This window comes from Panthera leo, chromosome C2, assembly GCF_018350215.1.
Source record: "Panthera leo isolate Ple1 chromosome C2, P.leo_Ple1_pat1.1, whole genome shotgun sequence".
In the NCBI taxonomy this organism is placed as follows: domain Eukaryota; kingdom Metazoa; phylum Chordata; class Mammalia; order Carnivora; family Felidae; genus Panthera; species Panthera leo.
The window spans coordinates 47756203-47783902 of record NC_056687.1 but is presented as its reverse complement, the minus strand read 5'-3'; the positions used below and the strand labels follow the sequence as shown (position 1 = coordinate 47783902).

The following is a 27700-nucleotide window of genomic DNA, read 5'->3' as shown; positions in this document are numbered from 1 at the left end:
AGAAGCTCCCTCAACACATATAATTCAAGTATTATAAATACATATCATTTGCTTTCCAGGATATATCATCTAATATAAGTTCTAGAATTGTTTTGTGTCCTTAAATGCTGAATACAACTTTTGAGAGAATCTACAACTTTCAGTGCTTCCTTCTTAGCTACATGGATAGCTTTAGGAAACCCTCCAGCCTTTCTTTTTGGTGTATTGCTATATATTGGGTGGTCAGAGCACTGCCATAATCTTTGCTAGGTATATACTTAGCAGAGAAAACTGAGTTTTGAATCCCTAGAAAGGAGAGAACATTGAATAAATGTTTTTAAAAATCATCCTGATTGCTAAATTCACTGCTCAGCAATTGTTAGAAAGTCTGTAATTTCTACTAGGCAATGAAGACTCATGGTCTGAGACTGAGGTTAAAAGTCTTTGGGACCCCAGACTTACTTACTTATGTCTGCTGATGGCATTCTTTCCTAGGCATTCACTGGCCTTTGGCACAGGGCTTCAAATAAACACCTGAGACTTGGTTTAGAACTCAAGGATGGGGGCACCTGGGTGGCTCAGTCGGTTAAGTGTCCAACTCTTGATTTCGGTTCAGGTCATGGCCTCACGGTTTGAGTTTGAGCCCGGCATTGGGCTCTGTGCAGACAGTATGGACCCTGCTTGGGATTCTCTCTCTTTCCCTCTCTCTCTGTTCCTGCCCTACTTGTGTACTCTCTCTGTCTCTCTGCCTTTCAAAATAAATAGATAAATTTAAAACATTAAAAGAAAAGAACTCAAGGATGACTTATCTTTCCCATTCCAAGGACATTTTACTATATACATAATTATGCTGTTCCATCCTTCCTCCTCCACCGCTTTCTCCCCCACTTCTTCCTCTTCTTCACCCTGAAACTCTCAGTATTTTTCTTTCTGGGATTGCACTTGGTTGGTCAATCCAGTTCCCCTTGATGAAACATCCCAGTCATTTCAAGCCTTGTCAGAAATCATTGGCTCTGTTAGTTGCTTCATTGTCCATTTCTGTGTTTTCTTGTTTTCTTTTTAAAACTTGACTTTACCGCTCGATGAAGAGCGTTCTCTTTTCTTTCAGCATCAAGTGGATTGCCATCATGGAAAAGGCAGCCAACCATGTCACAGCTCCTGTCACTGTGTAGGCGAGACCTAAGAAAAGGCTACTGCCTCCACTCCATGTCAGGGTGGAAAGAACAACTGATTTTTCTCCTTTGAACCTGGTTACAGGAAAATCTAAAACAAGAAGACCTGTTAAGGACCTATTTCAACACTGTCAGCTCTACCACTGTATATCCTCAATATAGTACCAATATAGTATCCTCAATATCTGAACCACATAAATTTGTTGTTTTGTAGGTTAAAAGAATGGTTGAATATTCAATGTCATATTGTCTAATGTTTACCAAGCAGTGTGGTGTATCTTGCTGGAATGAAATTAAGTAAAAAGAAGCCTTCTCTCACCATATCTCTAGTCTGTAAAAGAACTTCTGACACAAATACATCAGAATGGCTTACGGACAACTAAATTATGAACAAATATATTTAATTTCCTTTGGCAGACCCAAGGAAATGAAAAGAATACAGATGGGTTTTACAGCAAGCCTAAATTTATGTTTATGAATCAGGAGACCCAACGTAGGCTAAAGTCCTTCATAGACTGTTTGAATTTCTACCTGAGGGAAAATTCTTCAAGACCAGTGAAGAAGCAAAAATAATGAGATAGACGGCAAAACATTTTTGGTGGGAAAGCTAAAGGTGGTGCATCCATTTGGGTTTTGAAAAAGCAAACATCCCTCACTGCCGGGGAGAAAATATTTGAAGTGGGTTTGCTATCATTAGCATTTTAATGATGTCATTTTGATTATGCATGTGGCCTGAGGTTTTTAAACATCTGGTGCCTTTTGTAAACCAAACTAATAAACAAATAAAGGCTTCTCATAGCAACGGCACAGGACAGAAGCATTTCCCAGCAAAGCTCTTAAAAGGCCTCGAATCACTTGGCAATATGCGATTTAAAGGCACAAGGAAATTAACCAGTTTCCTAACAAGGAAACAAGTTCTCTCTCTTTCTTTTCCATCAGAATTCTTCACTGTCACAGGTCCTTGAGTGCCACCTTCACCCACCTGCCTGTTTTCTTTCCTCAGTTCCATTAAGATCATTTCCTTGCACAAAGAACATCTTTTTCCCCTTAGGAGTGGTAGGTGTTTGCTGCAGCTTACATATAGCTGTTCTCCTTGCATGGCAGCCAGGCCGTGAGGCAGGCTGGGTACCGCTCACATCAGGGCTCAGCATGGTGAGCACAAGTATAGGACTGAAACTCAGGATCTAGGTTCTGCTTGCTAGATTTACACTTGAGAGTCATCAGCATTAAAATATGACTCTGAGCGAAGTCACCTGAGGAGAGCTTGTCTCCAGAGGAGAAACAGAGTGTCTCCTTTGTTTGGAACCCATGCTTCTCCTCAACTTGAAACTCCTTATCATGCATTGTGAGGACATGATTGGTTTTTTTCTTCCTGTTTTGTGATTGCTACTGTAACTGGTAAGGCAGCCATAGACAAAGTTGGTGGCACCGGAAGATCTAATTTGAGAGACCACTGTCAAGCAACTTTCAATCTCAAATTTTGGGGGGGGGGGGGGGGGGCGTTGCTAAAATCCTATTAAAAAGGTAATAGTCTTTGGCTTACTCTTTGATGTGTATGGATAATGCTGCATAAGAGAAATCAGTTTGTGGCTTTCATTTTCATTTTGGGAGACATGAAAATGAACAAACTGAAGGCAAACTGTACTCCTCATCAGTGAACAAAAAGGAGGCAACAGGGCTGAGAAGTAGAGACTGTGTCACGTCGGTAGGGGCGTCTTTGACTGAGGAAGGTCCCCCTCCCCTGTCAGGATGGAGATATCCACAGTCCAGGATAGAAGAGAAGATGGAGCTGGGAACTGGAGCACATGCAGTGAATTCACTTATTCTCAAGTATTTTTCATTCAAGCTCCCTGAGAGGTATAGAAACTAAGGAGGGAGACAGCTTTGTGTTAAGATCCTCTGGCCTGCCACGGGCCCCAAGACCCAAGAACAATCCCTAGTCAGTAGCCCTGAGATGCTACTGGAAGTGCTGATGCTTATTTGGGCTGATGTCCCAAAGTTTTTACAAGCCTTGGAAAGTTTCAGCTTCAAGGAGAATTAGGAAGAAACTTTAAAGTCTGATGATGACAGTGAGTATAAATTGCTTATAAATGTATATATTTTTTAAAAAACAGTGTTTGGTGTCATTTTGAAATTAAGTCTTCTTGTTTTTAGATCAAGAGTTACATTTGTATTTTTGAACTAAGTAAAAAATTCAGAATCTCATATGAAAGCATGTATCTCCTAACTTGGACCTTATGTCTGTAACCAAGGCACTGACCCCTACTAGCTGGCTTTGTGCCAAAGGAGGGAAGAATAGCGTCTTCAGAGCACAGCTTACAGCACACATCACATGGGTTGGATGAACCCGACCTGCTTCTTGAGTCCGGGGCTCCCTTGGTCTAGTTTTGCCTAGAATAAAAGGCTCTACAGTCTCAGTTTTCATTATTTTTAGCTCATTTTCTACATTTACTTCTTATCAAATTGCTCTCTCTTCATTACTATGGTCCTCCAAACTCATCCCATCTTACATAGCAGTCTTCTCCTCTCTGTTAAAGATCTCAAGGCTCTGTGGTACTTAATCTTTCTTGGAGGATAGAAATATCCCTCCTTACTTACCCATATCTACTTACCTGATACTGCTTTACTGTTATTCCTAAAAAACCTATTGTACACATTTGATTACATAAGGTGTAGAAAAACAGCTATATGGTGGCAAGTGAAAGTATTACCTATGAAAGAACTATATATTTATTCTTCATATAGATAGATTAGATTGTAGAATAGAAAAGTAAAAAATGAAATAATTCAACAACTAGTGCCCAGATGGACACTGATTTTCCTTCATCCCCAGGAGCAAAAGTGGTATAAAAGGATACTGTAGGTAATGTTGAAACTGTAGTTACCAGCAGGCAAGCCTTCAATAAAATACTGTACTCGATTGAGTCGACGGTATAGTTTTTTGAAAGTGGGAAAGGCAGCTGTCCGCATCCACACAATGAAGTCATCATTGAGGAAGCCATTGTTTTCTGTATCCTCTAAATCCAGTTCATAGACAGATTTAGACCAGAATGGGGGCTTTGCGGTTCCTGTGGGAAGAAAATAATGGACATGGTTGAAAGAAATCATCTATACCCATTCAGTTTTCCTTAGAATGTAGAGAATGAAAAAACTTTTGCATTCTTAAGAGAAATAAAAATTAAGACTTTAAAAAAAGTGTGTGTGTGTGTGTGTGTGTGAGCATGTGTGTGAGCTCTCTGAATACATAACCACTAAAAATAATGGATTAAAAAGACTCTAGAGAAATGTAGGGGAAATAATGATGATTTGTCATAGGGTTAAAAAAGAACAGAGTATCAAATTATATGTATATTATGTGTTCAACTACATTAAATGCATATAAAACACTGAGAAAAAACAGGTAGAGAAAATTATAATAGTGGTTGTATTCAGTGATATCATCATAGGTTCTGTATTTTCTTTAACTTCATTAGTAATTTAAAGAGAGAAAATTAAAACAAGATATGATCATTTCACCTAACTTGGTTAATTGGTAAAGAGAACAAGAGTGACAACCCTTGATGATGCAATGGAAATGGGAACTCTTGAACAGAGCAGAGAAATGTGTGGATTAATAACACCTCTGGCAATCTAGGAACGTGCATCAAAAAGTTTGATAAGGGTGCCTGGGTGGCTCAGTTGGTTAAGTGTCTGACTCTTGATTTTGGTTCAGATCATGATCTCACAGTCTGTGGGTTCGAGCCCTGCATCGGGCTCTGCACTGACAGTGCAGAGCCTACTTGGGATTCTCTCTCTCCCTCTCTCTTTGCCCCTACCCCTGTCTCTCTCTTGCTCTCTCTCTCTCTCTCAAAATAAATAAACTTTTTTTAAAAAAAGGTTTAATTATATTTTGGTCTAGAAATTCTACTTCTAGAAATGTAATCTAAGGAAATTATCATGTCTGTGCATGAAGATCGTGTTAAACAGAGATTCTCTGCAATAGTGTGCCTAAGAGCTGAAGGCTGGAAGTGAGGAGGAACTGGTAGATGGGAGGAGGTGAAGAGCAAAGGTACTGCAAGCCTCTTCTAAATCCAGGAGGCCTAGTCGGTTTGGGTGCTGTGGGAATGTTGGAAGCACAGGAGGGAGGGCCAGTGCCAGGAAATGAGTCTGTTGAGTTTAGTCTCATTCTCATACTTCCCACTTTAGGGCCCATGGTGGGCATGTCTGCCTCTCCCACTCTACAGCAGACTCTTGAGTACAATGTCTTCCTCATCTTTTTTCTGCTGGCATTTAGTCTAGTGCCTGGCACATAGTAGGTATTCAATATATGCTCAATAAAGGAATGAGTGGTTCTAATTAAAGCTGACAGAAGTTGATCCTAAAAACTATATTGAATTTTAAAGAATGAGTTAATAATGGAAAATTGTTTAGTGAACTTTTTAGTTCCAGACAATTGGTCCTAGTATTTGTAGAATACAAAATGAAAAAGGGAAAACCACTCTTTCTCAACTCTGACAATTAACTAAACTATTTTCTCTTAAAAGAAACCCAGTCGTGTTTTCTAAGCATGGGGTGTGGTGCTGGTAAAAGTGAGTGCTGTGTTTGGTTGGATTAATCTGTTGAAGTATGTTTGTATTCTTAAACACTTCCTCAGGAAATAATCCTTTGCTGGAGAAACTTCCTCTGCAAATTTTGTGGAGCTCACCTATTTTGACCCTTCCCAAAACTTCAATCACTGTTGCCAGAAGAATTTTGATAAAAATTGAAATTGCCTTTGGTACCCATACTGTGGACCTCACCCTCTGTCTACTTTAGCCAGAGACATGCCCTAAGACAATGTGTCCTATGGGCATATTGACACCCAAGTCACCCAAGGAGCTTGTTAAAAATGTAGGTTCAAGCATGCCTTCTCCTACCAACCCCCGCTCCCACTCCATCCCACTACTGAAGAGTATAAGAAGTGTGGTTTAAGAGGCACCACTTTTCTTCATTTTCCAAGTTGGGTCATTTACTTTTATCCATTCATTCAACAATAAGCTTTTCTTGATTGCTCACTATGTATGAAGGAACAGGGATATAAAACTTCCTAATTTCCTCAGGGAATTCACAGACTTGAAGTGGGGATGACAAGTATTCAAATAGATAATTACAAGATAACGTGGTAACTCTAACAGTAAAGGTAAGAACAAAGTATAGCAGGAGATGAAAGCCAAGGCCCCTTTGTGTTATAGGCCCGTGGTTATGTGGGAAGACAAAACTACAGAATGCTGCCAAGTTCCTTTCAAACAGTAGGAAGTCAGTCAGAGATAAAGTGACCATACATGCCCGTTTGTCTAAAGTAGTTCCAGCTGATGTCTGTTGTCTGTTATCCCAACTGACTTAGCATTTACCCCAAACAAATAATATGTTTATAACTCCATCCCTCCACCTTCCAGGTCTTAACGGGTAGTGTGTAAAATACCAATGTGCAGTGAATGGAGTACTTACTTTAATGTGTAATTAGTGAAAGATAACCAGAGACCCTTTCAATCAAAACACTACATATTCCTGTGACCTCTGCCAGCTGTTTGACACTCCAACTGATTAGGTCATAACCTCACTCTTGGCCTGTGAGATGCATGAAGATGCCAGTCTATAAGCCAGTGGGATCAGTGGGAAACATGGGAAATTATAGGTTACATTATACCTACATGATATATGTGGGAAATAGATGCTGAACGGTCTTGCTGAGAGTCATCTGAACTCCCCTGCAACTGTGGTTTTATTATTTATTATATGGTGCAAATATGTAACTATTTTATTGTTTGGTACCAGTTTTTATTTGCTAGTAAGTCCCTGTAGCTGTGAAGAGTTAAAAAGGGAACACATATGTTTAATATAAAATTAAGTACAGTTTCTTGAGAAAGTTGATGAATGTGAAACTTGCAGTGTTAGTTGACATTTACCCCACAACAGGGGAATCATTGTGATGTCAGTGACTGAGTGAAAATTAAAAGACATAAATCTGCTGAAGAACATCAGAATCTACTTTAGAAGTTTGTGGCTATTTTTAAAAGAGTGTATCCAAAGACAATGCTTTACCTCAGATAGCTACAGAAGGTCTATTTATATCCAATAATGTGAGCACGACCTTGACTTGTCATTTAGATCAAGTGAGCTTCCTTCTCCTTTTATTTAGAGGGTTTGTTGTTGTTGTTGTTGTTGTTGTTGTTACCAAAAAAGAAAAAAAAAAAGCTTTCATGTTTTGCCTCCATTAGCACAAAAAAACACTTTGTAAACAGTTAAATGAGGCAAGTTTTACATTAGTGTCTTCAGATGTTTCAAACAGAAACATCAGACAAGTTAATTATAATGCTGGTCTGATTTTTTGGGTTTGATTTTTCATGGAATCAAAGCAAGGCTTTTAGATATTCAGTCTTGAAAGATAAAGCCTCTAATATTATAATAAATTTATTCTAAATTCAGTTAAAAAATTCAAACAGCAAGTGTAAATTTTTGGCTTTGTAGTGATAACATAAATACAAATGTGGTAGAGCACAATATCAGAACAAAGATAATGTTCTTAATAAATTGAGAAATTTACACAACAATGTTCTTAAATTGGTTGTAGTACATACATAATTTATAATTATATCCAAACAAGCTACATTATTTTACCAATCAAAAGAAGAGCTGTAGTTGTGCAAATTTAAATATTTTTGAAACTGAACTGCAAAATTTTTACAGTAATAGGGATGCTAAATTAAGGAAATACATCAGCATGGTATGCGGCCTGTCTTTGTTATATATCATCAACCAGAAATTTAGAAATGTTTGAGCCTTTGAAGAACTATTTTATATACCAAAAGATGTGTCCTACAATGATCTCAAATTTTTTGGTAAATAAGCCCTCTAACTTTTGGTTGAATTTAATTCAAAAGAGTTGAAAAATTTTAAACAAAGTATCCAAAATATGGAATATCAAAAAACTTCAGTTTTTGATTTAATGAATTATAGTTATTGAAAGCCAAGCTTACAAACAAGAAGATATTAAAATTTACCCCCCAAAAAGCAGGAAATTATTGAACATATTACATAATAAGAGTTCAAAATGTGTACAAATTTAAATTTTAATTCTATGATTGTGGGGCACCTGGGTGGCTCAGTTGGTTAAGTGTCTAACTTGGGTTCAGATCATGATCTCACAGCCCGTGGGTTTGAGCCGTTGTCAGGCTCTGTCCTGACAGCTCAGAACCTGGAGCCTGCTTCAGATTTTGTGTCTCCGTCTTTCTGTGCCCCTCCCTGACTCATGTTCTGTCTCTCTCTTTCTCAAAAATAAATAAACATTTAAAAACAAATTCTATAATTCTGTTCTGGATATTTCAATTTATGTAAAAACTCTTTTGATGGAGCTCCTATTTTATTTATTTATTAATTATTTTGTTTATTTCATTTCATTGTCTTTTCTTTTTTTTTTAAAGTAGGCTTCGTGCCCAGTGCAAAACCCAACACAGAACATGAACTCATGACCCTGAGATCAAGAGTCAGACGCTTAACTGACTGAGCCACCCAGGCACCCTGGAACTCTTATTTTTAACTGAATAAAAAATGTTTATCTCTTCCAGAATTAAATGATATCAAGAAAGTTTAATATTGTATAGCATCTGGAGGAGGGGCCAAAAATGGCAGAACAGCATGGAAATTTTTTTTTGCATCTCTTATCCCTGAAATGCAGCCTGATCAACACTAAATCATCTCACACACCTAGAAAACTGATTTCAGGATTAACACAACAATCTGCACAACCCAAACCACAGAACTCAGCAGGTACATGGTGCAGAGAGGTGAACTGGGGGAGAGAGAAGCTGTGGAGGGCAGGGAACTGTATTTGCTTGTGGAGAGAGGACAGAGATGGGGGAAGAGTACTGGAAAATCAGCCCCCCACCCCAAAAAAAAGCAGCTGGAGAGAAAGTGGAAAAGTGGAATCAGTCACAGGGACGGAACAAAAAAAAAGGGAGAAGGGAGAAAGGAGAGGGTTTAAGTTCCATTAAGACTCTATAAACAGGGGAAGTGCAGAGTCTGAAACTCTGCAGCTTGATACCTGGAAGTGCTCTGGTGGGAAGGGCAAATCCCCAGGAGCAGAAAGCGAGGTCACACGGGAGAGGTGGTTCCCCTGCTGGGAGGACATTTGGTAGAGGCTGTGTGGCCTCCCCACAGGCAAAGGCCCCAGCGGACCCTGGAGAACAGCCACATTGGCTGGTGCTGGAACAAGGACATTAAGGGGAAGCCTGTTGCCAGATGTGTGTTGTGATTTTCCATAAACCCTGAAACACTGCTGCTACAAGATCACGTGAACTGTTTTTGGAGTAGACTGGCACCCAGCTGCAGTCTCTGGGCATCAGCAGCAGCAGTCTCCCAAACAATCCTGGGGGTGGGTCGGCACCCAGCCATTGCTCAACAAGACCCTCCTCCAGAAGGTCTGAGCAGGTCAGAGCTGCAGTCCCTCAGAAGTCAGGGGTTGGGAAACACAGCCCCATCTGAGTCAGGTGCCGCCTGGCAACCTGACTGCTTGGTCACAGACAGTGTAAAAGCGGGTAGTGGACAGAAGCCCAAGACAAAGGAAGGGTGCTTGATTGCCAGTCACAGAGAGCACAGAGTTCTGATACTAGAGACTGGGTAGCTGGGTGACACCACTTTCAGCCCTTCTGCACATGGGCATACACACCTACATATGCCACAACAATCCACCCCAGAAAGCTAAGCAGCACCATCTAGTGGAGAACAGATCTTTACACTAAACCCTGCCTAACTGGGCCAACAGTGCTCTTGACAAACACGTCTCTCCCCCTGCTTAGTTTATGGACTACAAAGTGCTTCATAGCTTCACTTCTATGGGAAACCAGATGTAATTTCAATGGTACTTCATTCTATTCGCTGGACCTTTTATTCAATTTTTTTTCTTTTCTTATTCTTGAATACAGAAAAAGAAAAAATCTATTTTTATTTTCTATTTTTATTAAAAAGATTTTTCTTTAACTTTTTCTACTATATTTTTTACATTTTTAAAATTTTAAAAATTCTATTTGACTTTCATCATTTTACTTTATCCTATTCAAAGCATTTTCCTTTTTTACCTCTTTTTTCCTTTTCTAATTTTTTCCTTTTATTCTCTAATCTGTCAAGCTTTTTGGGGTAGTATTGACATTTTAACAATATTTATTCTTCCAATCCATGAGTATGAACTGTTTTTCCATTTCTTCATGTCTTCTTCAATTTCTTTCATAAACTTTCTATAGTTTTCAGCGCACTGATCATTTACCTTTCTGATTAGGTTTATTCCTAGGTACCTTATGGTTTTTGGTGCAAAATATTTCAATAAAATGTTTTTAAAATAATAGAACAGATTCATTAGAAAAATAAAGAGGCATGTGGGTTCCCTGGGTGGCTCAGTTGGTTAAGCATCTGACTTCAGCTTAGGTCATGATCTCACAGTTCATGAGTTTGAGCCCCACATCAGGCTCTGCGCTCGTAGCTCAGAGCCTGGAGCCTGCTTTAGGTTCTGTGTTTCCCTCTCTCTCTGCCCCTCCCCTGCTTGTGCTCCCTCTTTCTCTCTCAAAAATAAATAAATGTTAAAAAAACTATAAGAAAAAATAAAAATACAGAGGCATGTAATGAAGACAGATATGGCCAAGAAACTGATTAAAGTATGTGACTATCCAGAATAATTATTCTGCTTATGTTATTTTTAATATTCTAATAATAAAGTAGTTTTTTTAGGTTGTTTTAATATACACAGATATGTCATTTTAAGTTTTGAAAGAATTGCATTTTAAAATAGTTTGTATAGAATTATTTTACAGGCCCACCAATAGGGTAATGTCAATTTATTGATAAATAAATACAAATTTCAAACAAACATATGACTTGACTTATTCTAGTGCCCCTTTTTACTCTCAAAAGTGCACCAGGTTGGACAATAAATTACATGGTGACCCTAATTACAGATGAAGCAACACGTTTTTTAAAACATTGCCTTTTTCCAAATGATAAACTGAAAGAACCAGGGCACCAATCATTTCATGTTTCTGATAGGTATGTGATGGAGGTGCCTGCAGGTAGGCAAAGAGCAAAACAGAGGTCAACAAAAAGTAAAGAAGGAGGTATCATAAACATTTCCCCATATATAAAAATCAATGTTTCTGTAAAGAGGTAAAAATATTTAACATATGTATCTTACCCGTAAATGCACTAGAAAGATTAATGGCAGTTGGATTCCGAAACTTGACATACTTATCTGTCCACCATGTAATTCCGCTCCTTAGCATTGGGACTTCCATATGTATAGATGAATTAAGGTTGTAGGAAAGAATGATGGTATCTGTAAGGAAATTAAAAATTGTCAGAGATATAAGCAAGCATTTTTGCCCCACTTCAAAGTACAAAACCAGACACAGATGAAAAATAAACTAGGGTTTCAGTAGACTCTCAACATGCCTACATGCAATAGGTGTTGGAATTATAAGACTATTCTTTTTCTTGCCAAAGCCTCAAATATTGGAAAATACTGTCAAGCTCCATTTAGCTCATGTTCCCTAACTACTTCAAATCTCTGGTAAGGGAGAACTTATTTGCAAATGAAATACCATAAGTCAATGGATAATGCATACAAAAATTTTTCTTGAACTGCCAGTTGCAGAGTTGATCTTCTGGACATTTAGGTTATTACACGCTTATGAAAAGGCACACCATGGAGACAGGAAAAGTCACCTACCATTGAATATGCTGTTGGCAATAGCACCACAAGGAGCGATGGGGGTCCCATTGTGGGACTTGCTAAATGGAGCACAGTTTCCAACATCCTGGATGCAAGATGATACAGTAAAGAGAAATGGTTTGGTAAACTCTCTTAGAATGTTAAAAGTGACAACACTGGCAATGTAAATCAACCCACAGTAATTTATTCACACATAACAAGATTATGGACTGCTACCAACTTTTCCCAGACTTCTGGCTCACTTAGACTCAGAAATTTTTGTGTTTTGGAGACGTGTGTGTGTGTGTGTGTGTGTGTGTGTGTAGTTTTTTCCCCCTTATTAACAATATGTAACATACCAATATATCTGCAGAAAGGAACTTAACTTGCTGGCTGTGCTAAATATCACACTAAGCTACACTGAAATACATTTTTAAACCCCTTTTTTGTCAAAATGTAACTCATATTCTGAAACTATACAAACGGTGGGTTTATATAGCTAGATGACTTATCACAGGGAATCCATACAGCTAACTACCAGAATGTATCTAAAAAGAGTGGTTGCTAAAAAATCATTTGATTATCACTTGCATATAATAATCTCAGTATGGAAAAGGTTTCCTTCTAGCTTTTTTTGCTAGCGTGGTGAGTATCATTTATCAAGAATAAAATTTTGTGTTCTAGGTGAGAAAGGGTATTTAATTAAACCAACGTCTTTTAATCAATCAAGTAGGGCTGAATTTCCTTAAACTGGTCTGGAGTGAAGGTCCCAGTTATTGGAAGAACAATGGTAGGTATACAGGGAACTGGATTGAGACCAACCACTCAGAGTTACTACCAAAATGGTTGGTGCAGGAAAGTATAACCATTTAATTGGACAAGATACACATTACTGTTTTGAAGAGAGAAACCATGCCTCTCAATAGCAATTATACTGAAAACCCAGCTCCTTCAATTTATGCAAGAATGAAATGAGCATTCCTGCCTTGTAAAACTTTACGTTTTTAGTTTATTTTCCAAACTCTCTTTTAGACTGAAAGATCCACCTGGTTTTTAAAAAAAGGAGTATTATACCAAATTAAATAAAGTCTTACCTTTAAATCTGTACCCACCAGTTGGCTATTACTTCTGGATAGAATATATCGATAAAGATTCTGATAGAAGCCATATAACTTGTAGTACAAATAAACATTGCCCTGTAAAGGAGAAAAGCAAGAAGAGGAGAGTTAGAAGAATTAACTAGAATATTAATAAACACAGACAGGATTTCTGTAATAAAAAGTACCACAGAAAAAAATTGATGGGAACTGAAAATTTCTTTCTTAAAATTTTTTTCAAATTTTATTTTAGAGAAAGAGAGCAAGCGAGCACAATTGGAGCAGGGACAGAGGGAGAGAGAATCTTAAGTAGGCCCCATTTTCAGCCCTGAGCCCCACGCAGGGCTTGATCCCACAACCCTGGGATCATGAGCTGAGCTGAATTCATGAGTGTGATGCTTAATGGACTGAGATACCCAGGTGCCCTGGGAACTGTAAGTTTCTTTATATCAAACAGAAACCCAAGAAATCATTTTAAAAAATCAGTGATGGAAAATCCTCATTTACACAGAATTATTAAAATAACCAAGTAATTTATTTGAGATGATTTTGTAAGGGCTACTGTGTTTCTGCCACGAAAAGATTTTAAAACCAGGCTTTTGTATTCTCAATATATAAAATTGATGTAACAAATATTGTTGTTTCCTAGCAATAGTAGGAAAAATGCTTTGCCTAGGAGTTGTGGTAGGCATCAAAGCCAATGATTTCAAAGCAAATCCTTGAACATATTTGAAGCTGGAACCACCAAGCATATTTGGGTGCATGTGATTAGGCATGAGATTAGCCCTGTGTGGTCTGTCTGGCTCTAGGGGTTTTGTCTTTGTATCCCTAGGATCTAACACAGTACCTGGCACACAGCACTTGCTCAAGAAATGGTGAACCATTCATTATGGACAAAAAAGGGGAATAGAATAACTCATGGTTCTGAAAGAAAGGTGATTTTCACCTTAGTGATAAGTCACCTTGTTGCCATGAGAGATGGTCCTTTTCATGTATGCTGTCCTATGAGGCTGCCTCATCACAGGCTACCAGCATGCTTATCTTTATAGTGACATACCCAAATTCTCCAGCAGACTTGATACAGATTTTACTAACAGCATATATGATGCAAATGGAAATGACCAATGTGGCTGTTTATAATTAATATACTACCTACCTCCAAAATAATGAAGGCCTGCATCCAAAAATATGAAGGCCTTTATTAAGTGCTCTCCATATGTTAGATGCTATATTCAGTGCTAGAAATACAAATGTATTCCTTTACAATCTCCTGAGTCAATTGATTCTCTTATACTATGGAAAATGGCATTTTGGAAAGGCTTCTGGTCTCACCCCAAGGACACTTATGTGGGTGAGTATGGAAAATGTGAGCTGGTACTCAGGGCAGGCTGGAAATAAGGGTCATGGTAACTGTGGCCAGTTACAGAAAACAACAAAGGCTGAAGAGCTCAGTCCACTTGTAAGAGAAAAGTGTCTGGAACACCAAGAAAGGGGAGACTCTGAGTCACGACAGAGAGGTAGGCTGCAATACCATAAACAGAGAGCGTGTAAGGCGAGCGAGCCAGGCATAGCAAGAATGACTGATCACCTTTCCTCACCCAACAAGCGAACCTCTATTGTTGACCCATAACTATAGAAAATATGAAACCCACAGAGTGGAATTTACCATACATTTTCTTGGAAGCTAAAAAGAGAATTCCACTTACCCAAAGTTATATGTTCATATAAAGGACAAAATAAACAGGCAAAGAACACTCACCACACCAGGGACAGAAGTGTTTCAATAACCTTTTTTCAATGATTCTTTGTCCAAGATTTAACTTAACAAAGCCTCCCAGATCATCATCTTTTTTATTGGTCCTAGAGGCATAAGGTACTTTATGGTGTTGCTTCTCTTTAAATTCAGTGGCATTTTGTGTAGGATTCCTAGTTTAAGGCACTCTTCTGTGAATTTACTGACTAGCATGTATAATGTGTGCTAACTGGTGAACCGAAGGCCCTGTTGTTGCCCTAACTGGTTTGGTTGGATTTTTATGAGAACGTCTTTGCCTGGAAAGGAATGGTTAGCAACTGGTAACATTTATTTGACTTAAAGGTTTCAAAGGACACAGACAGATGGAAACTAAAGCCCTTTAAGAATTTATCTTTTTGAATTTTTTCTTCAAAAATTTAAGTACTCTGAGACTCCAGGAAGGAATCAACCCTGCTGACACCTTGATTTCAGACTTTTGACTTCCAGAACTGTGAGAGAATGGTTTTCCATTGTTTTAAGCAACCCTCCTGCCCTGCCAGTTAAGCAACACTAACTTTTTTTTTTTCAATTGAAGTATAGTTGATACCCGATGTTATATGAGCTTCAGGTGTACAACATAGTGATTTGACAAGTCTACACATTATGCTATACTTAACAATTGTAGCTATCATCTGTTACCATACAATGCTGTAACAACACCATTGACTATATTCCCTATGATACACCTTTTTCCCTGTGACTTATTCATTATATAAATGGAAGCCTGTATCTCTCATTCCCCTTCACCTATTTTGCCCATGCCCCTACTTCCTCCCTCTGTCCACCACCAGCTGGTTCTGTGTTTATGAGTCTGTTTCTGCTTTTTAAGCAACACTTTAAAAAAAAAGTTTATTTATTTTGGGAGAGACAGAGAGACAGAGACAGAGAGAGAGGGAATGAGTGGGGAGGGGCAGAAAGAGAGGGAAAGAGAGAATCCCAAGCAGGATCTGTGCTGTCAGCATGGAGCCTGACATGGGGCTCCATCCCACGAACCATGAGATCATGACCTGAGCCAAAAACCAAGAGTCAGACACTCACCTAACTGAGCCACTCAGGTGCCCCATAAACAATACTTTCACTTTGGGGAAGCAGCATGGTGAGTTGAGGAAGGCAAGAGAGGGCATAGCTGTAGAGAACTAGGATTCCGATCTATAAAAACACATATGTAAAACTTCCCTGACTGCAAATATCGCTTAACCCAAGTAAAACTCAGTAATTTCCTTACAGTTTATATCTGACTTACCTAAAAAATTGATTAGGGGTGCCTGGGTGGCTCAGTTGGTTAAGTGTTCAACTCTTGATTTTGGCTCAGCTCATGATCTCAGGTTTGTGGGATCGAGCCCCCAGTGACGCTCTATGCTGGCAGCGCACAGCCTGCTTGGGATTCTCTCTCTCCCTCTCTGTCTGCCCCTTCCTTGCTTGCATGTGCACTTTCTCTCAAATAATAAATATATAAACTTAAAAAAGTTGATTAACACTAGCCATAATCAATATAGATGTATTCAGAATATTACTAATGCCAACATGCTTTCATTTGGGATCATAGGGGAAATAAAGGGTCACATAAAACCAAAGCTTCCTAGGACATAAAGCCATACAACTTAGGACTTTATATTTCCTGCATTCATTTAGTCTTTCAACAAACATTTTCTGAGCATCTACCACATACAATAGACTGTGCTGGGTACTGTGGAGGAAGCAAAGATTCATATGTTCATTCAATAAACATTAATTGAGCACCTATAGTGTGCCAGGTAACTTATAGGTGCTTGGGACACAACAGTGAGAAATGGACAATAAACAATACTATATCACAAACTATTAATTTATATGGAAAGTTAGAAGGTGATAAGTACTAATGGAAAAAATTAAAATTACAGCAAGTTAACAAAGATCAGGAGTATTACAGGGGTGAGTTGAGTAGATATGTTGCAGTGTGAAATAGGATGGCCAGTGTAGACCTTACTGGGGAGAGGGTTGAGTCAAGACCTGAAGGAGGTAGGGCAATTAGCCAAGTGTATATCAGGTACAGGGACAAGGCAAGAGAATGCCTGACTTATTTGAGGAGTAAGGGGTCCATTGTGGTGAGAGTGGGGTTGGGGGAAGAGAATGGAGGGATTGATTAGGTCAGAGAGGAAATAAGATGACAAATCATGTAAGGCCTTGTAAGAACTTAAGATTTCACTGGGTAGAAAGAGGAGCCATACGGGGATTTTTTTTTTAAGTTTGTTTATTTATAATTTTTATACCCAACATGAGGCTCAAACTCATGACCCTAAGATTAAGACTCATGTGCCCTTCCAACTGAGCCAGTGGGGTGCCTCCACTGCAGGGATTTTTTGAACGAAGGAATAACATATGTCTTAGGATTTAAATTCTCACTCTGGCTGCTATATTGAAACATGAATATAAGCAAGGAGACCTATTAGGAGGCTATTTCAGAAATCCAAGTAAGAGGTGGAATGGCATGGAGCTAGGTGGTAGCACAAGGGGTGGGAGAAGTGGACAGATCCTGAATATATTTTGAAGGTAGAGCCAACAGGATGGATTGGGTGTGAAATATCAGAGAATAAAGGGAGTCACAAATCACTCCTAGGCTTTTGGCCTGAACACCAGAAGAATGGAGCTATTTTCAACTGAGATTGAGAAGTCTTTGGATGGGTTAGGGGTTTTTGTTTTTGCTTTTTTTTGGTGGGGGGAGAGGGGTGCAGTGGATAAGGGGAGAAGTGGAAACCAGGAATTCAGTTTTAGAAATGTTGACTTCAGATATCGATTAGACATCCACATGGTGACATTAGGAAGGCAGCTGGAAATACAATTGTGGATTTGGAAGAGATATTTGGGATAGAGATATAAAATGGTGTTGGCAATAGATGGCATCTAAAGTCTGGAGATAGATGACATTTCCAAAAAAGTGAATGCAGTTAGAGAGGAGAAGACTGAAGACTGGGACTAAAGCCCTGTGGATCTCAACATAAAGAGTTTGGGGAAAAGGAAGAACAGCAAAGGAACCAAAGAAGGGCAACCAGAGGGCTAGGAGGAAAACCAAGACAGTATGGGATCCTGAATGCCAAGAGAATAAAGTATGTCGAGGATGAGGGGGTGGTCACCTGTGTCCAGTGAGTGATAAGGTACTAAGGACTGACTGCTGGATTTATCAACATAGAAAGTCATCGGTTTCCTCACAATTTCACTGAGTGTTAGGGGTAAAAACCTAATTGGACTGGGTTTAAGAGAGAATGAGTAGAGAGGAATTAGAAGTAGTCAAGATAGACAACTCTTTTGAGGAGTTTTTCTGCTAACAGGAAGAAAGAAATGGGACAATAGCTGGTAGGGAAATTGGGAGAACAGAAGAGTAGTTTGTTTATCTGAAGAGAAGTGAAATAATATGTTTTGTATGGTGGGGATGATTGAGGACAAAGAAAAGCTGGCGATATATCAGAGGACAGAACTGCTGAATTAAGTCCTTATAGAGGCAAGAAAAATGGCCTCTATGCACAAGTGGAGGCAAGACTTCAAGACTGGAACAGGGATAGTGTATCTACGGTAACAGGAGGGAAGGTTGAGCGTGTGGTGCAGATACTTGCAAGTGGGTAGCTGTGGTGTGACATTCAGAGCATGATCCTTTAAGTGGGGGAAATGCGTCCACAGGATATCACACAAGTGATTATAGGTTCATCAGAAGAATGAAAGCAGTGCTCCCAGGAAACAAATGTGGGCAAACTGTTTCTGGAGACATGAGTGAAAAGGAGGCTCAAGGAAGGCTTATGAATGTTAGGCATCTAAAACAAGTGGCAGTGAGTGGGGAGATTTTCCAGGCAAATTAACAGCAGAAACATAGAGTTCTATCAGGCAAAAGCAAGTTGGCCAGTTGGCAGAAGTACAAGGTCTCCTTCCTCCTTTACCTTTTTATGAAAAGGTAGCTGGGCCTCAGGTGGTCAAAGAGCAACCTGAAACAGTGCTTTTTTGGGGGGCAGGGAGGACAGTGAACTGAGTTTACGTGGTTTAAAGTAGGGAAAACCAAAGGCTGGGAGTGCAATTAGGTATCTCTGATAAGAGACCAGGAGGTCTGAGCTGAGGCAACGCCTAAATAATGGAGGGGACAGAGTGGTTGGAGAGATGGATTGAAGAAAAGTGCCTACATATCAGAGGCTTAGATGAAAAAGGAGCAGGCAGGGTAAAGTCACAGAGGAAAGTTTAGAGCCTTGGTGATGAGATCTTTACCAGAAAGGGAAGTGATGAGGGTTTTTCAGGAGAGGATGGTGAGTCTGGTTTGGGACCAGCTGAGTTGGAGGTGGAAGCAGGGCCTTGCGGTGGGTAGCTAAAGGGGACTGCTCAGTGGGAAGCTCAAGAGAAGACCTGCCTATACTTAGATCCTTCCATGCAGAATCATCTATGAAGAGGAGGGAGAAGGATCAACCAGGTCAGGGAGGAGGACGCCATTGGTGGAGGGGTGTGGAGTCCAGAGCACAGGACAGGACCTTTGAGGAGTTCAAGGGAATATAGTTTTTTCATTTCTTGAGTATCAGGTAAGATAAAGGATGCCTCTGGGATCTGCTAATACAGGGACAGTAATTGAGGGATGACCCCAGCTGTCATGCTCTGAAATCATCCTGTGTTTGCACCAAGGCCATGATGTCCCTGACTGCTCCCAATGGCTGAGCACAGTGGAGATACTGAGGCAGACTTCTTTAGGGACTCTCTTTTGGCCTTGCTGAAACTTTCTAAAGAGTACACTGCAGTCTAACACATTTCTCCCTCACTTCCTTCCTCCTTTCCCTCCTTCTCTTTCTCCTCTCCTGTGCCTTTTCCCCTCCTTCCTTCTCCCCTTCCCTTTTCTTCACAGGGGTCAGAGTTGTGTTGTGGTCTGACAGCTGTCTCAGTCTCTTCTGGCTCTCTCCCCATTTTCCCTCACAGGCAGTCCCTCCAATAAATCTCTTGCATGTCTAATCCCGTCTTGGCATCTGCTTCTTGGAGGACCCAGACTAACACAAGACTTTAATCAGACCAAGAGCAGGAACTTCTCTTAATATTTCTTTGGCACTTCTCAGTGCCTGACAGTGAGCGAGGCCAAGAGTTGCCTTAGGGATTAGAAAATTGTATATGTAGACAGGAATGCAAGCTGGTGCAGCCACTCTGGAAAACAGTATAGAGGTTCCTCAAAAAACTAAAAATAGAACTACCCTACAACCCAGCAATGTCACTACTAGTCATTTATCCAAGGGATACAGGTGTGCTGTTTCGAAGGGACACATGCACCCCCATGTTTATAGCAGCACTATCAACAATAGCCAAAGTATGGAAAGAGCCCAAATATCCACTGATGGATGAATGTATAAAGAAGACGTGGTATATATATACAATGGAGTATTATTTGGCAATCAAAAAAAATGAAATCTTGCCATTTGCAACTACGTGGATGTAACTGGAGGGTATTATGCTAAGTGAAATTAGTCAGTCAGAGAAAGACAATAATCATATGACTTACATCATAAGAGGACTTTAAGAGACCAAACTCATGAACATAAGGGAAGGGAAACAAAAATAATATAAAAACACGGAGGGGGACAAAACTGAAGAGACTCATAAATATGGAGAACAAACTGAGGGTTAATGGAGGGGGTTGTGGGAGGGGGATGGGCTAAATGGGTAAGGGGCACTAAGGAATCTACTCCTGAAATCATTGTTGCACTATATGCTAACTAATTTGGATTTAAATTAAAAAAAGAAAAAAAAAAAAAAGATCAGTGGAGGGGTAAACTTTAAAAGATAGTAATTTTTATGGGAAAAATTTTGAAATCATTTTGAATTCCTCAACTTCCTGTAATTAAAGACTAGTAAAAATTGGATCCAAATCTTAGGAGCTTAATCTTCCTAAGGAGAGTCTCTCTCCTTCTTGAACTTGTCTTCGGCACCATCGTAGTAGTTATAAAACATATTTCTGGGAAAACATTACTCCTTGTATACATGTAACTGTTTGCATCTTTGTACCTACCTTTCAGATAGGGCAGTAAAGTGATGTGCCTTTGTGCAAAAAAAAAAAAGAAAGAAAGAAAATTGTATATGTAGAATGACTTAGGGGTGGGGTGGGGGCGGGGGGGAAGGAAGGAGAGTCCCAGCAGGTGTGTGACCCCTCACACTAACTCACTGTGTGACCTTGGCCAAGTCATTTAGCCTCTCAGCCCTAATTTTCTCACTATAAAATGAGTGGTTAGACTCAAAGATCTCTATAGTCCCCTCTTGTGTTGACATTTGGAATAAAGTCTGTCTCATTGATGTTAAGAATTATGTTAGAAAGTTGAACAGGTAAAGAGTCTAGAAACTTAGACAAAGGAGAAGAATAGCATTCCAAAGGAAAAAGGTAGGGGAAGAGTTGTGCATGAACTCAACACTTTATAAGATCCCTCACCCCCACCCTGTTTTATTTTTTGTGTTTTCAGATTTGGAAAGCACTTGGTGGAAATCATGAACTTACTGCCAAGTGTGAAATAGGAGTAGATCTGTGTACAGCCAGTTGAAGGCTCTTGAATTTCACTTACCTGCATTGTCTCTGAAAGGTAAAAGGGAATAGAGCAGGTGCATTCTTTGTCAAAATTAATAGCATCTTCTCGCAGTTCTGCACAATTTGCACATATTTTTGTGTATTTAATCTATCAGACAGGGAAAATAACAATTATTAATTAAAAAGTTACATGAGTACATCTCTTAAAAATCAAGTCCTGAGTCCACCACCTAGGCCTTCAAGCTCTCTGGGTCAAGGGCATGGATGCTGGGACATGACTGAAAAACAACCTACAGTAGGGGACAAAAGTGTTTCTGCAGATGCTTGGGAAGAGTGGGCCCTCTCACAGTCTTTCACTTTGGGACCTGGCAGCATTTTGCCACTGACCTGGAATTCAGTGTTTCTACTGCATATTTACGTAACCAGTTGTGATAAAGGCTCATGTCTTGATCATAAAGAGGTGTCATTAGGAAAATATTCATCAATGACTCACAAGAACTGGGCCTACAGCTTGAGGCTAATCAGCTTTATGGGGAAGTCACTTCACTGTGTTTCCATTCTATTGTATGGAAAATATTTATACTAATGAATTTTTCTACATGACATCTAGAGGAAGTTATTAAAAAGGACCAAAAACAGAAAAAGAAACGCTTCCAAAATGTAGGGTTATTTATATACATGGAATAATTCTGCTTTAAATGTTATCACATTCTGTTTTTTAAAAGTCAAATTCTGTGAAAAATGGTATAGTGGACTCTTTAAAAAAGGGCGGTGTGTTTCAAATGAACAAATCCTATGAGCTCTGGCTGAGAGCCTCAGTTATGTAAAGATACAGCTGGAAGAAGCCTAAGGAAGGGAGGCTCACAGAGAGGCCACTGAGGCTGTGCATTTCCCTTCTGTTTCTTCCTCATTGTGCTGAAGAATAATTGGAAGATTATGGGAATGGGGAAGAGCAAGCAAGCAAGGGTGTGGCCTTCTCCTTGGTAAACTGCCAATGGGATTTAAGATTCTTTGGGAGGGAAGACCAACAAGAAAGACTGGATTTTTTAATCCTTGCAAACCACTGGAGTTTTGAAGCCAAAACTAAATTAAAAATTAGCCAAAAGGCTACTTAATTGTACCTAGATGCTTATATTTACTTAAATCTTTAATTAATTATTAAATCATTCTTTAAATACACAGGAAGGCTTGAGCTATTATTTTGGAAAATATTGATGCCCTTTCTGTCTGTGAAACTGCATTCTGATTTTTAAAAAGCTTTAAAGAACAGGGCTCTCTCAGAACTGACAGCACACTAAACTGTGACTGAGGAAACTGGGGTTCAGTTCAGCCAATCTCTGACCTTGAGTTAAATACTTAACCTCCAGGGCCCACACTTTGTTCATTAGCATTATTTTATCTATCAATTAATCTGTGACCCTGTTGTAGTAGTATACATTTTGCTCCCTGCATTCTTGAGCCCTATTAATGCAGAATTAGAAAAAAATGATGATCTTTGAGTAGATGATATCTAAGGTGCTTTCTAGCTCTAAAAACTTTATGAGGTAGCCAAACCAAGGAAGCAGCCTAAATGTCCATCACAACTGATGAATGGATAAAGAAGATGTGGTATATATACAATATAGCCATAAAAGAGAATGAAATCTTGCCATTTGCTACAATGTGGATGGAGCTAGGGAGCATAATGCTAATAAGAGAAATAAGTCAGTCAGAGAAAGACAAAAACTATATGATTTCACTTATATGTGGAATTTAAGAAACAAATGAGCAGAGGAATAAGAGAGAGAGAAACAAACCAAGAAACAGACTCTTAACGATAGAGAACAATCTGATGGTTACCGGAGGGTAAGTCGGGGGCGGGGGGAGAGTGAAATAGGTGATTAAAGAATACACTTATCGTGATGAAAAAAATAATAAAATAAAAAAATTATGAGGAAAACATATCTCTGACCTACTGTCTCAAATGGCCTTATAAATCTATAACTCTAAAATGACAGCAAAGACCACAGTCTGCTCCTTATATAATTTTGGAGAGGCAGGAATGATCATTCTTGCTTAAAGTGAATTGGAAAAAGGTCACTTCCTTGTTGTCGCACAGGGCTAAGTGAGAAGAGGAAAGCCACTCAGAACTCTTCCACTGGGTCTGTACTTGATCACATTGGCCTGGGATATGTACTCCATCTTATCACCCAATATAATGAAATACATCCATGTGCAAAAGAGGATCTCACTGTCACAGCAGTTTCTGGTTTTCTTGTATAAAGAAAAAAAAAATGTTAGAAATAGTCCTATCTGAAGTGATTTTAAAAAAAGTCAATTGGAAAATCTCCTTAACATGATAAAAATAATTCTGTTGAAAGTTGTTTGCGGAATGGCTTTAGTGAACCATGGGGTGAGGTTCCCTTCACATGCATAGGGTGACAGCATTTAGCAATGGTGGCCTCTTAATGGAGGCTGCACTTCATAGTGGGTTGGGGTGGATAACCAGAAAGGAAGCAAGGAGGATATGGGAAAAGCAGAAGAACCAGAAAGGGGCTGGTGAAGAAGAAAATAGAAAAGTAAGTAGGATGAGCTGTTTGTGGAAATAAGTATCATCAACCTTGTAAGCCAGTTACTTTGCCTTCCACGAGGCAAGTATAATTTTCTCCTGCCATTTTGCATCTGCCCCTGGTGAGGCCTGGTGGTTTACATCTTACACCAGAGAACTCAAAAGGACTTAATGGTATTTAGTTCCTGGGGAGATAAATTGCTGGGAGCAGAAAATAGAAGTGGAAAGGCATTAGAACAGTGTGGTTTGGAAGGAAGACTGGGGCCTGAAACGGTGTTTTCCTCTTTGAAGTCCTCACCATTTGCCCTAATCCATTCCTTCAAGAGTTTGTTCCTATTATGTACTGACAGTGTGCAAGGAAGTGGCTGTGGATGTGTTGAACAAGGCAACCATGGCTGAGCTCTCTGTTCTTCACACACACTACCTTACCTGCTTTACCATTAGCTCATTGAGGGCAGGTATCAACTTACTTATCTTTACTCATTTGCAAACCCAGCAGAACTCTTAGCACCTTCGGACACTCATAAATGTTAAGTCAATGTTGACAGACTTGGCGTTCATACTTTTGTTGTTAGCCATTATCAGGAGAGGGAATAGATCAGCTTTCCAAGGCTACCTTCAGAGTGGAGGTCATAGTCTGGAGATGTCTGGTAATCTGCTCAAAGCTGATCTGAATGAAACATTTGCTTACTTTGTTAGACTGAACTGAATGTGGGCATGGCTGATCTAACCGACCAACTCTTATGTCCCCTTCTCAGACCAGCTTCTCAGATTCTCATCCTCCAACAGTTTGTTAATCACATTGACAAAGGCTTGCCATGGGGTGGGAAGTGGTGTGCCCTTAGTTTCAATTTTTCTCAATCTTGAGTAGAATTTGGTTAATTTTTCTAGGTATCCTTAAGAGGCCAGAAAGATTTGGGTTCTTGCCTTTCCTAAATTAATGATCTCAGAGGGAGTTCACTTGCAAAGGGAAAGACACAATGCTTGAAAGCGGGACAAAATTGAAGACTTCTATCTCTGTCTCTTCATTTTTTTATCAGCGTGACTCATGGGCATCTGGCAGTCATGTGGCCCTGCCTCTCCTTCTCCTACCTCTATGAATCCTTGGTCAGCACTCTGCCAGCTGAAAAAGCTTCTGCTTTGCCAGGTGCCTGTAAACAAATGGCTGAGATGACCAATGTGAGAGTGACTGTCCTCAAGAAGGAGTAGGAATGAATAAAGCCAACATACAGAGGCTGCCATCATCTGCACCAGCTGAGAAAGGGATGTTCCAGTGTCCTCTATTTCCAGTCTCATCTATTGAGGGGCTCTGTTCTCATACTGACTGCTCACTCATTTATAGTTCTAAAGCTGAATATTCTTAGAACCTGCCTTAAAAATGTAATGCTCTAAAAATGTAATGCCTTAAAATTGTAAGACGGGACAAACCTCTATTTCCTTGATACTCTTTGCAGACAATATAAGGATGATGCCCACACCAAGGCAGAATGCTCCTGTGGCAAAAAAGCCAGAGAGGACTCCAGTGGCTGAGAGCTGTAACCGGTAGGCGGGCAATTGCTGCTGCTTCAAGGCAGTGTTGTCTGGCAGTTTGGATTGGCAGATCTGGGATGCCTTCTTCATTTTGGTCCTGCAGGTGATGGGGTTGTACTTTTGAGACATTTATAACATTGCTACTCATAGTAATACTGCATAATGATAATACTAAGTTAAGAATTATATGAACCTTCCTCTGTAGTTGCCGTCTTTCTTCTTCCCAGAATTATTCAACTGAACCTGATATTCAGCAGGAACACAGCTCTCTTCAATCAGCCATTGCTAGGTATATTTTACTTTAGGCTCAAAACAAAAACAAAAACAAAACAATCCACCCCCTCCCCCCCAACAACTTGTGCTAAATGCCATGCCTAAAAGGAATAGTCCCCAGCAGGGGACTAAACCAACATCTGGTGACCTTGGGAAGCAGTTATAACAGGCTATTTCTGGTATGTGGTGACTAATTCAGGGCAAGCCCTTCCTGAGAGGGGGAAAATGGATTTATCTTTAAGAGCTTGCCTAAAGTCTTGGAGATTAATACAAAAAATAATAGGGCTATCAGGTTTTTTACAAACATGGCTGCCTCTCACATAAATATAAACTAAGTTGGAAAAATGTTCTCAAATTACAGCTAGCTTTGCTATTTGTGATAATGATGAAGAGGGAAGAAAACAGGGATTGTGGAACACAGATGTCTAATCTCAATAACTGCCAATTTTTTCATCCATAAGAAAGACTCAGGTAGAAAACGTACATAAAAACATCTAAACTTCTCCCAAGCATGTGCTTTGGAGTAGCTCAAATAAGGCAAGAGAAAGGAAGAGGAACATAGATAATCGGTTAAATGTTCAATATTGCCATACAGTAGAATTGGTTTGGTTTGGGGTTTTTCTCATTTATCAGAAATCTCCTAACATCATTTTTATTAGGCTGTTAATAATTACTTCCTCTTCTTTAAGATGTATTTAAGATACAGAATTAGAATTAAAAAAAATGAGTTTCTAATCTTCCTTTTTAAATTAGCATTAGGCAGAGAAGCCATGCTGGACTATTTTTATATTAAAGAAGGCAACAACTTTGGCAGGTGTAGCTAGTTGAAAAGAATACAAAATAAATGCAAATGCTTACACTAGGCGTGTAAAAGTCAGAGTCAAAGCTTCCCACTTGCAAACTGGGAAAAGCATAATACCAGTGGGAACTTCTCAGCAAGTCACTTGAATCTGACTTGGAGACGGTGAAGAATATGGCTGCCAGTATCAGCCTTGTGTGAGAAGATGGCAGCAAACACTTAACTAATTCATATCTACCATTTATTTCACTAAGTAAACATGGTCAAGAACTTGGGATTAAAAGGCAGTAACAGCCTACAAGATTAGATTATATGTGCATGGTTGGTGCAGAAAATAATCAGGTCTGTCTGCCATCTACGTACTTGGTCCAACATTGGGTGGGATTATACTACACAGATAACACCTAGCAAACGGGTCATCACAGTATCAAATCTGTAAGAACAGAATTTTTTAGACTTTTTATAAAATAACAAAACCAAACTAACCAAAACCCCAAACCAAAAAACCTTTACATTAGTATATAGTCAGGGCTCTCCAGAGAAACAGAATTAATCAGAGGTATATAAAGAGATTTTGTTATAAGGAATTGGCTCACATGTTATGGAGGAGGCTGGCAAACCTGAACTCTGTAGAACTGATGTCTCAGGTTGAGTCTGAAGGCCAAAAGGTGGTGTAGAACCAGGTGCTGAGGTCCCAGTTTGAAGGCTATCCAGCAGGAATAGCTGATGTTTCAGTTGGAATCAGAATTCTCTCTTCTTGGAGGTGGGGGTGGTTTGGGGGGTGTGTGTGGGAGGTGGACAGGTCTATTTAGGCTTTCAACTGACAGGTTGAGGCCCACCTACAGTAAGGAGGGCAACCTGCTTTACTCAAGCCCACTCATTTAAATGTTAATCTCTTCCAAAAACATCCTCACAGAAACACTCACAATAATATTTGATCAACTATTTGGGCACCTTATGGCCCAGTCAAGTTGACACATAACATTAACCATCACAGTAGTAAGTGAACACATATCTGGGACAATGTTCTTGAAATAGCCAGATCTTACCTTATGGGAACTTTTTTAAAAAAATTAATTTATTTAAATTCAAGTTAAGTAACATACAATGTAGTATTGGTTTCAGGAGTAGAACCCAGTGATTCATCTACAGGCACTTTTATATTTACATATTTTTCTTCTAAATAAACCTACTCCAAGCATACAAATACACTTCATATACTCTGCTTTTCAAATTTCTAGAACTGGGTTCCTTAACTTCAGTAACTTCCTTAACTGATTAGTATTTTGGGCCAGAT

General features: G+C 39.4%; 1 protein-coding gene across 2 annotated transcripts; it reads right to left on the bottom strand.

Annotated features, from left to right (window-relative positions):
* Nucleotides 1-780: 780 nt before the first annotated feature.
* LOC122229858 (cell cycle control protein 50C-like) lies at nt 781-27144 on the bottom strand. Of its 2 annotated transcripts, none has more exons than XM_042955398.1 (8): nt 27000-27144; nt 25230-25428; nt 21291-21401; nt 12957-13058; nt 11881-11968; nt 11347-11487; nt 4010-4219; nt 781-1242 (listed from the first exon to the last, which is right to left on the bottom strand). In XM_042955398.1, coding segments are annotated over exons 1-8 (1044 nt in total). In that variant the 5' UTR covers nt 27002-27144; the 3' UTR covers nt 781-1051. The 2 variants fall into 2 exon arrangements, with proteins under 2 accessions (XP_042811332.1, XP_042811333.1); XM_042955399.1 differs by having other exon boundaries at nt 27024-27144.
* Nucleotides 27145-27700: the final 556 nt, after the last annotated feature.